General features: G+C 42.7%; 1 protein-coding gene across 8 annotated transcripts in view; it reads right to left on the bottom strand.

The window, feature by feature from the left end:
* Positions 1 to 754: 754 nt before the first annotated feature.
* Positions 755 to 11,452, bottom strand: part of TBC1D14 (TBC1 domain family member 14) — a 490,570-nt gene continuing 479,872 nt past the window's right edge. For all 8 annotated transcript variants that reach the window (XM_069203187.1, XM_069203189.1, XM_069203206.1 and 5 more), the window contains one exon: positions 755 to 3,969. In XM_069203187.1, coding sequence (XP_069059288.1) covers positions 3,904 to 3,969 — 66 coding nt within the window. In that variant the 3' untranslated portion in view covers positions 755 to 3,903. The remainder of the gene's footprint in view (positions 3,970 to 11,452) is intronic.

Here is an 11,452-nt window from a genome sequence, read left to right as displayed (position 1 = left end):
ACCTGCAATATATAGTGCATCTCTGCGGTCTGTGGGCTAGTCATTTTTGGAAACCCATTTTCTCTAACTGGGCTCTGGTAGGCAACACAAGCGTTTGCAGGTTCCATAGCAACAGGCATGGTCACAAAGCCATAGAGGAGGTTGTCTGGATGTCTTTACATCTCTTGCTCTCTGAGAAAAAGCTGCATGCAAAATATGGTACGATATCAGAAGTACAAACAAGGACAGAGGCAAAATAAGTTGGGAGTTTACAGCACAGAGGACAGACACGCAGCACAGTTTTAATTGCATAAATGTAACTATTTCTAATATTGGCCACTTATAATTTGAAGTTTTTAGCAAAGCTCTCTGTATGACCTGTGCTCTACATTTATGACTAACACAAACATTTCAAATTCACACCCACCTAATCACAATAATTGGTAATACTGGAATCCTTGGAACAAAATGACAGTTTGGAAGCAGCTACTAGTTTGGACTTTCAGAAATGTAGACTGCACCATTTTTGGAATGCCAAATCAATTTCTTATACCACTTTAATACAGACACGTCTATATGTACAAAGACCAACTGAAGGAAAAGAAATATGATCAACTGGAGGAGTCTGGTCCAGGATCAGCACAAGGTTGTTACCCACTCCTCAACGAAACCATGGAAAAGTAGACAGTAGCTCAAGATAGTTATTTGTTTTTTACAGCAATTAATGCCATAAAGTAGTGCAGTCTATTTGTAATTAAAGAGAAGAGTCCATGAATGTCAACATTATTTGTGTGACTTTAATAAAAACATTACAGTCCAAAAAAGTTACAATTCCAGTTTGATACACCCACTTAGCTAAATAAAACAAACATGTTAAACTTTAGCTGTACATTAAAAAAGTGAATGGGAAATGCAGCGAGGCAGCGCCGATAATCTAATTTACTATTGTAGAAAAACAAAGTACCCTTAATATGATTTAACAGAAATACAAAGTTTATTATTGATTTAAGATTAAACTTCTTCCATGAAGAATAAAATGTTGTTCGAGTACTAAACTCTGTATTAGATCTTATGTACTTGAAATAGTATCATTCAGAAACTTGTTTACTATATCATTCTGCCTTTGTACACGGGAACAAGAACCCATATTGACATCATGATTAACTGGAAATTAGGAACCTTCTGACTTCTCTGTAAAAGGGCAGTTGACCTAGGTCTAAAAAGGAGTCCCATCTCATTATTCTGATCATAGCAGTAACCTTTCACTTCATTTGACTGAGTATCTATACCAGTACTGTTCCCCAGGTAAAACATCCCAAATCTACCTTTAAAATATAAAGTTTGTGCAAATGTCATTATTGCATTGATATTCTTCATTATAAGAACACAGCTGTACTCAAAAAGAAATAAAGTTAGAAAATATATACACATCAAACCAAATCAAAAACAAGTCATTCAATTTGTACATAAACAGTGCATATGTGCCAGCAGGAACCTTTTCACTTTTGAAATCTTTTCAATGTATTACATTCACTGTTTTATTGGTGTGAAAGAAAACTCTATAGTGGTCAAAAAGTGCCTTCACTTTGAAAACATGAACGTATGGATGGTTTAAGAATGTCAAGACTGTAAAATAAAAAGTCACAGTGCATGAAAACCAGTTTGCGTCTTATTATCTGGCCTACTCTGCCAGGTCAACTCATCTCCTCATGTTACACAATATACAATTCATTCTTCATTAAATTATCAGTGAACACTGATTTGCATTTAGCGTAGTCCTATTCATTACAATCACAAAAATGTCACTGAAGTCAAAGGAAGCAATGGATGAATCTCATACTTTCACAGCCATTATTTAAGTGCTGAAAGAATAGGGCACAATTAAACTCAACACTGAACAAATGTTCAATCAGAACACACTGTCAATGTGTTTTTTTTTTTCAGCACCACCAAAGTAATAAGTAAATTTGGTCACTTTTTGGGTGATCGCTACGGATAGCATTATCTAATGCTTCTTCACACCACCCCGCACCTCCCAAGAAACACCTAAAATGCCGGGACTGAAGACGGCAGTAGATGTAGCAAGATACCTGGAAAGCTGAGGCTATGATGATCTGCCTAGTATCAGAAGCACATATATACGTTTTTCTTTAATTAGACAAACAAGCTGGAAATAATCGTTATTTTATTGTAAGATACAGTTTAAATTGGAAAGAACTGTTCTAATAAAGTGCAAATAGTTTAGATGTTTTGCCTACACGTTTTCGGTGCAAGGGGCTCAGAATAAACTAACACCACACCACTCAGACCTTTATTTCATGCGTTACTGAATCGCGCAACCTGCGTTCTGAAATAAACTAAACCAAGCAAAGCTAAAGAAACATGACTATTTAATTTAAACCAAGAATGCTGACATCTTATGTGTATTGGGTTTCCTCTCAGACATAATTATTGCCAGAAATAAGTAGTACGTGACTTTGCCTGAGCTGCTTAGGTTATGATGCACTTGTATGCCCATAAGCTCCACCTATTACATTGCACACAGGCAGTGAAAAGAACCATTGAGCTGCTTGGCATATTCTATATTACATTTAAAACCATTACTGGCCAAATAAAAAAAAAAGTTAACTTTACACAGATTTACCATGTAGTTATATTTGCAGCTACTGGTTAACACATAGGCTAATCGTTTCATGATTTGTCAAGCTTACACATCTTTCATAAAGTTATTAATGGGGAAACAAATCAGATAACCATAAAAGATTATTAGCAAACGTGATGAGAACCTTTTACAGAACTCCGATACAAATAATTTTTTTTAGCAGCTCTGCAATATTGGATTTCAAACATATGTTCCATCCTACATAACTTTCTGGTATAAAACCGAATAACACGTCTACAAATACTATAGCACTTTTGTTAGATGTCAACATTTTTCTCTATTGTGGCCTCAAATGTCTATGGTGGTCCAAAGACACATTCTAAATTGCACCATAGTCACTTTAATGTATGGTGGAATGGTGAACAACAATTCATAAAATGGTCCCTCAACCCTTGCCTGCCATTGTTGTCTTGAGTCTATAGAACTACTCTTAAATGTGAACATTTATAAAATCATTTTGTGCATTTAGAGGAGCAATTCTTCAACCTGTCCTTCAGACTTACCCATCATTTGCTTTACTGTGAAAGTAATAGACAGCTGAACACAAGCCTCATGACGTTTGTCTGATTGGGAACAACGCACCTACCACCGACACACAGGCAACTTTATCCCAAGGTGTTGAGCCCCTTCTACAGTTTGGTTATATCCCATCTGTTGGTGTCGTACCTCAAAGAATATTTATTTCTGTTCTGGCCACTTATAATTTAAGCTTTAACATTTTTTGTTTTCTTTGGTATTGGAGTTGTGTTCTCGGTCACACCATGTTTCATGAAATTTTTGAATGCACTGTTATTTATTTGAAAATAAACAACCAGTACTGTATTAGAAAGGTTCATCTGAATGAAGCATAACAAAGGACGCATAGTTCTTAATTTGGTTAGACAACCCTCGCAAGATTCCTCTTTGCTAGCAAAAGAACACTGGCCAACATAGCTGCAGTCTGGTCTCCCACAAGTAAACCAGCATGGGAACAAATGAAAAGAGGGTATGAGGCGCCCCTATCCCGCTCAGACGGTGCATAGAGTGAGATGATGTAATGGTGAACAAAAGGTATAAGGAATACAGTACAGTAGGTCAATCCACTGAGTTTCTTAAGGCTTAGCCTTGGGATAATTATTCAGAACATGTCTTTTTTAAGGCCAACTCCAGTGTGAAAACAAAACCTCCGAAATAAAGTTGTTCATCGCTGCATAATCCAGTCAAAGAAATGGCTTTGCTGTTTCTTACAGAATGTCCTAGAACCATTTCATGTCAATGCCATTTCAGCGTTTCAGAGATGGACTTCCTTTTTCCATTTCCCGGTTGTCTTTCTGTAAAGCAGCTAGTACCTAAAATTTCAACACAAAGACAAAAGAATTTGTGAAGTGTGACTGTTTATCCTCTTCAGATAGTATTATCAGAAGTCTCCATAAAGTTAAAATTAAACCACTTTTCATTCCACATTAGGTACAAAACCCAACAGCTGGGACCAAGTTAGGGCTTCCTAACAATGGATCCGTGGCAATCAAGGCAGCACTCTTAAACAACCCACTAAAAATAAAGAGCAATGTATCTTGTTAACAGTGCTACATTCACAGGAGGTGGCATCCTTTGCATACCACAGAGGATGATCAAATGCTATCTTACCTACAGAGGCTCTTCTGGGCAAAAAGGATTACTTTAGATGTGCATTATTAGAAAGAAAAATACTTATAGCAACAAAAAGGAGCCACAACAGTGTAACCACCCTCTAACGGACCACCCATGAAGGCTTTCCTCTGCTGCTATTTAACTACCCAACTCCGACTGCCACGGCTCGCAGTTCAGCTTCTCCTTGCACCCCACCTTCCTGTATTTTCGACCTGGACCAGACTTCTATTCTAGTCTGCCTGATTCAGTAACTGAACCAATCTGCATTGAGGAGGTGCAGTTTAAACATGATCATATATAAAGATACCCAAAAAACACACAATGCATGGCGTACCAACTCTAAGGTGCGTAGGTGAATTATCAGATTCTGCCAAAGATCCACCATGTCCAGAATGGTCTGGGCCCCTACAATATTCCAACCGACACTCAAGACCTTCATGAACAAAGCTGAGGGCATTCATTGAGATCATGTGCTTAGCTAATGACCCGTGCACTGCATGTAGCAGGGGAATGGCTGAGCAGCTCCCTCTTTATGAACATTTTGAACATTTAAATTAATAGTTTTCACCCTTAAGATACCTCAGAGGACCAAATCTATGATCCTGGCCGACAGGGTCAAAATGGCATGACTGAGGAAGACACTTTTCAGTGGCCATGCATTAGTCATACCCCACTGTTAGTACACTTTGCTGCTTGTCAGTAAATTGTACAAAATGCTTGAGGCACGTAGATTTTGTGGTGAGTAAAATTAAATATTAATCTCAAAGTTATGGCTACATTAGTTGCATGCTTAATTTTTCAATACATAAATCAAAAGAGAAAAAGGACAGTAATATACAATATTCAACAGCAGTGCAAGGGATCACCATGTGTATATGGATCCTATGCAGTTTCCAAACTCAAAAATATAGTAGCGTTCCAAAGTTAAGTAGTTGCAAAAAGGATATGTATGTTTCTATGAATACCATAGACAAAGTGTTGCCACGTTTACCAGCAACCTATCTTACTGCAGCCCTCAGAAAAGCACAGAGTGAAAGAAATGTCTTGTTTAAGAACGCAGTGCTGGCCTAGGCAAAGAACAGCTAGATAGAGAGAAATAAAACAAGACCGCAAGTGTGGCTAAAATAACGTGCATGGAGCTAACTAAAATGGCTACACAACACCCTCCCCTTGCCGGTTCAAAGCCTAACAATATATAAGAGCTACTAAAATTCAACCTAAGATATATATATAACAATGTCAATAATGACAAGTCAAAAAGATACTTGAGCATATATAAAAGGACAATTTGGAAATTTTAACTTGGCGTAAAAAAGGCCGAATTTCAAGAGTAAGAGTCATTTTGGAAGTTGCCAATCAAATCCAGGATAACTGAAGACAGGAAAGCTTCCACTTCGGCAGGTGGTAAAGTAGGAAACTCATCGCCAAAACAGAACCAAGAAGCATTCATATTCCAAAGCCTGAGCGTCAGCCAAGGCAGCAGCATTCCGTGGTGTGCCCAATAATGAGTTTAGAGCTACATCCTCCATGAAGGGCAACTCATGAGCAGCTTCCCGTAGCAAACGCACCCTCAACGTGCATGTCTGGTAATGAACCCTCAGTGAGAACATCCACAGATCAGCGTCTAATGAAAGCAAGCATCATTGCATGTTCGAACGAGCACCAGAGGCACCGAAACACGGGCTGCACACAATGCAAAACCGGTCTGAATGACAGAGACCAGTCACACTCCAATTGCTCCAGGAGTGTTGCTCCGAAGTACTGCATCATGCGTAGACGACAAAGCTGCGCTGGTGGGAGCGCTTTCATTCCTCCTTGTTGCAGTGGGACAGCCACTGCGCAGAAAAAGTAGCAACAGCAAGATGCCACCTATTATAGCCACAGTCATCGGAAATCGCCCGAAAATACTTGAGAATATTGAATGGATGGCTGATGGTATTAAACCAAATATAGAGGAGAAGTTAGTATCTGACATTTGGCCCCATATTGCTACTTCTAATGTGAATTTTGTCAAGTTGAGCAAACTCAAGGCTTTATTGTTCCAAAAACATGTGGCGCTTACGTCTGCACGCAAGACCTACACACTTCAGGTGGCAAGGTCATCAGCAGAGATACAGTCCCTTTTAAGTACTAACTTTCCGAGACACTTTGGTGAGTTTGAGGGACGAATATTTAATGTGTCCAGTACTATTGGAATCACAAATTTCTTTAAGGCTGTTGGTTCTGGTTTCGTTCACACCTTCTCCTCTATATTCGGATTAATACCATCAGCCATCTATTCAATATTCTCACGTATTTTCGGGGGATTTCCGATAACTTGGGCTATATTATTGAAAAGTTAGAAAATGTTACTGTGGCTGAAATACCATCTGCTGAGTGGTTAATACACGGGTCATTATTCTGCCTATTTCAACACTTCAATTCATGTCCTGTTTAAAACACATTCCAGTAGGCAGATGTGAAAGGCTGGGAGATAGCGGCATCCATGAGGTGTAGGAGCTGCCGTTCTTGTACAAATGTCTCAGTGGTATGAAAGAGGTCTTTCTTAGCGTTAGTGAATGCAAGACTTCTGTCAGCCATTCAATGGTATGGAAACAGCTGTCCTTGCACAGGGCATGTAACGCTTAGGTGGCGAACTTGGCTTGTTATCTAAAGGGAGTTCGGGTCCCCTTGATTAGACCTGCATTCCAGGTGCTCTCAAATAGCAGCTATGTTCTCCTCAATAGTGAAAACTTTTTGAGTGGGTGGGCTGGGAGCCTGTCATTAAAGACTCCACAGCTCCATGATGGCTTCACTGAAGACTGGAAGTTTGGTATCAAACTTCTCAGCTCAATACACCCACACTGATGTCAGTGTTGGATTTATTGATCTTTAAGATGCCCCTGTATTTCACCCAACCCTCTAGCATGAGACTGACCGGTCTGTGCCAGCCAGCCACTAACCGACAAGCTTCTGACCCTATAGGGTGCAAGCCTTTGTGCTCTCTGGGGTAAGGGACAAAGCCTGATCTGGGTGGAGGTACTTCACGCCTCACCCTTGCAGGAATAGCAACACTTGGCGGTGAGCTTCAAAGGCTCCTGCCTTTTGTTCTGCTGCTTCAGGGCACTCCAGCTAGTGGAGATGCCTGTCCCCCTGACCAGACCTCACTTTTGGCGGCAGATCCAGCAGGAAAATTAGTAAGCACCAGGAGGAGTGTTCATCCCAGCTAGGACCAACCCTAGGGCTGAGGTGAACCCTTCCTGGCAGAATCCTCCATCTTGTTTTGGCAGGAGATAGCCAAAAGGGTTAGGAATGTGCCCCCTTCCCCAAAGGGAGTGGGCACACGGAGTGTGGCCACCCTCTGGTTCAGTAGTCATGGGCTACTGCCCTCTGACCTTTGTAATGCCCCCTAAATCTAGTATTTAGGGGCACCCCTAAACCCTGCTCTTGAGATGCCTGGCAACCTTAAAGAAGGACTGAAGAGCCGCACTAGCAGAGAAGACTCCAGAAAACAACTGACTTGGCCCCAGTCCTACTGGCCAGTCTGCAGCTTCTAGACTCCTGCTACGAAAAGGTGACGCATCCTGCAGCACCAGCGACCTCTAGAAACACCCAGAGTACTGCCATCCTACCTCTCCTGAGGACAGCAGAGCCCTGTCCACAAAGAAACCTCCAATTAGTACTCCTGACCCTCCCGGGTCCGCGAGTCCTGACCACACTGCACTCAACACCCACGGCCAGAGTCCAGGTGGCCCACAGGTCCAGAGAAGCCTGCAGCCTAAATCCAGAGGATCCCACGGACCCCAACCAGCTCCGGTAAAGATTTCCCAATGCCTAAAGATACCCCTGCACCTGCAGCCCCCTGGCCTTGGGGAACCCTACAGACGGTCCAGTAACGCCTAGTGGGCTCTCTACTTACCTGTCCAGCCATTTGTCTTCTTCAGCCAACTCCCTGGACCAAGCCTGCAGCACCTTTGTGACCCCTAGGGTCCTCCATTGAAAAGCATTGAGTTCCTGACACAGTGTTTGCACCCTGCACCCACCCTCCCCTGTGCCGCTGAGGGTGTGTTTGGTGCTAACCTGTGGCCCCCCTGGTGCTGATCTAAACCCCCCCAGGTCTGTGCCCTGAAGTTGCGGGTACTTTCTTGCAAGCGGTTTCTTTCTAAGTGCTCCCAGTCTCCATAGGATTCCACTGGGCGCCTGATACCAACGTTGACCTCTGCACCCGACCAGCCCAGTGTTGCTGGTGGTGCACCCTTGGTATCTTCCTAAACTTTGCCCTGTGAACACCTTAACCCCCGAAGACTGGATTCGTAAGTAGAGTACTTACCTGCAAATTTTGTGGTTACTTTTCCTCCCCTAGGACTGCATTGTTTTCTATGAGAAATTGCAGTGTCTACTTTTGAAATTGAAAAGTATTACTTACCTGAAAACTGTCTTTTCTGTGAATTCCAAACAAAGTGCATTTGATTCTTGGAAGTGATACATTCTTGAAACTGCCGGCAGCTGGCTCTGTATAGAATACACCACAATGAGGTATGGTGTGCACAGAGTCCAGGGGTTCCCCAGGGGCTTATCAGAGGTTAAAGCAGATAATATTAATTCCCTCTTTTATGGTAGTGTGGTCGAGCAGTTAGGCTTATCAGAGGATATTGCAAAGCATTTGTTGTGCGCACACACAGAGTCAAGAAATGAGGCACACACCCACTGACTAACTCAAGGTCAATGTTTTTCTATAGCAAAAATATATTTTGTTACTTCATTACTAAAACCCAAAAGTCTTAGTTTCAGGTAAGTACTGTAGAAAACTGCCCCCTTATTGCAATACCCCATACTTTTTGCTTGCCATCTGATGCTAACATGACTGAGTGTGTGCTGGGATCCTGCTAACCAGGCCTCAGCACCTGTGTTCTTTCCCTAAAACTGTACCATTGTTTCCACAATTGGCACACCGATAAGTCCCTCGTAAAAAGGTACCAGTTGTACCAAGGGGCCTGTGGATAAAGAGGGTCCCTAAGGGCTGCATCATATATTGTGCCATCCAAAGGGACCCCTCACCAAACGCATACACACTGCCATTGCAGGCCGTTTGTGTTGGTGGGGAGAAAAAGGTAAAGTCGAAATGGCCATCCCTCTCAGGGTTGCATGCCCACAAACCACTGCCTGTGGCATAGTAAGTCACCCCTCTAGCAGGCCTTACAGCCCAAAGGGAGGATGCACTATACCACAGGTGAGGTCATAGCTGCATGAGCAATAAGCCCCTACACAAATTCCATTTGTAGATATTGTAAGTGCAGTGTGGCCATATTAAGTACATGGACTGGGAGTTTGTCATTACGAAGTCCACAGCTCCACCATGGCTTCAATGACTGGGAAGTTTGGTATCAAACTTCTCAGCACAATAAAGCCACACTGATGCCAGTGCTGGTTTTATGTAAAATGAACACAGATGGCATCTTAGAGATGCCCCCTGTATTTTACCCAACCCTCTAGTGCAGGGCTGACCAGTCTGCCACTAACAGACAAGTATCTGACCCCTTGGGGTGAGAGTCTGTGCTCTCTGGGGTCAGAAACAAAGCCTGCTCTGGGTGGTGGTGCTACACACCTCCCTGCCCCTACTATAGGAACTGCAACACTTGCTGGTAAGCCTCAAAGGCTCTTGCCTTGTGTTAAACTGCCCCTGGGCACTCAAGCTAGGGGAGATGCCCACCCCCCCCCGGACAAAGCCCCACGTTTGGCAGCAGGTCTGGCGGGAAAATTAGGAAAAACAAGGAGTGACCACTTCAGCTGGGACCAGAACTAGGGTGCCCAGTGCTGAAGTGACACCCCTCCTGGCAGAATCCTCCATCTTGCTTTGGAGGGAGACAGCCAATAGGGTTAGGAAGGTGTCTCCCTCCCCAAAGGGAGTGGGCATAGGAAAGGTGTAGCCACCCTCAGGGACAGTAGCCATTGGCTACTGCCCTCTGATCCTTGTAACGTTCCTAAATCTAGTATTTAGGGGCACCTCTGCACCTTGCTCACCAGATTCCTGGTGACCTCAAGAAAGGAGGAGGACTGAAGAGCCAACCACCAGCAGTGAAGATTCCAGACGGCAACTGACAACCTAGTGCTGCTTCTGTTTTGCCTTTGTTTGTGCGAGACATATGTGACTGAGAGAAAGGGGTAAGATCTGCTCCACCACGGTTTCTCTGAGAAATCTAGATGTCATGCGAAGGGCTGCCACAAATCACTTTTACTCTTGGGTACTGATGAAGTGCACGCTAGCTGGCCAGAAAGGTTAGGCCGAAAGCTGTCACACGGCGCATGATTATACTCTGTCCCCTGCGCTCGGTGGTGCTGCCACCCAAATCCAGCAGTCTTATTAATGTAACGTTAGTCTTTATGACGCTTTCTTGCTCAGCACTTTCTCACTTCAAAAAAAAAAAAAAAATGTTTGCTATATTTTGACTATTTTCACAACTCTCTCTAAAGGACTCTGAAAACCCTCGATACCTTCAGAATCTCCAACATGTAGGGAAAAAAGCAGCCAAGATTTAAGTGGGCCTGCATGGGGAATTAGGCAATCTGATAACTGATAAACAAGAAAACTAAGTACGAAGGACAAGGGATAAAACTCAACCACAAAAGAATGCCTCACAATCAGAACTAGTGTTATGTACAGACGTCAACAAATGTAGATGTTTCTTCTTCGCCATGATACTTCCCAAAGTAGATCAGCCAGTATAGCCAACACATGAACAGCTAACTACTCTAGTTACAAACTGATATTAGGAGAATCAAAAACTAGCCTTATGTTTGTTAATGTTCCTTTGAAATCTCATCTACATTTCCAATGTTCTTACCAGATATGATGTAATGGAGTACAATCCTGAAGTCAAGATTCTAAACCACTAGTGTGGCTGCTTCAGACAAGTGCTTGTGGTTGCTTGCGTTATGCTTACGCAATAAACTGGTCTAATCAGAAGGCGGTTCTTGGTGACAAGTATTCCCACAAGATGACTACCAGCAGATTTACCAAATCTGGAAATTCTGGCATAAAGAATGAAAGTCCAATTTTTATCAGAATATACTCCACATACATGAAGACTGAACGACCACCCTTAGCGGATTACAGGATGTTTAGGTCCGGTGGGAAGGTTCAGACCGACACAAACATCAAGCAGGACTTGACGTACACAAGACCAGTCGCATCACTGCTCATAC

Source organism: Pleurodeles waltl, chromosome 1_2, assembly GCF_031143425.1.
Source record: "Pleurodeles waltl isolate 20211129_DDA chromosome 1_2, aPleWal1.hap1.20221129, whole genome shotgun sequence".
In the NCBI taxonomy this organism is placed as follows: domain Eukaryota; kingdom Metazoa; phylum Chordata; class Amphibia; order Caudata; family Salamandridae; genus Pleurodeles; species Pleurodeles waltl.
This window is presented reverse-complemented; position numbering and strand designations above follow the sequence as displayed.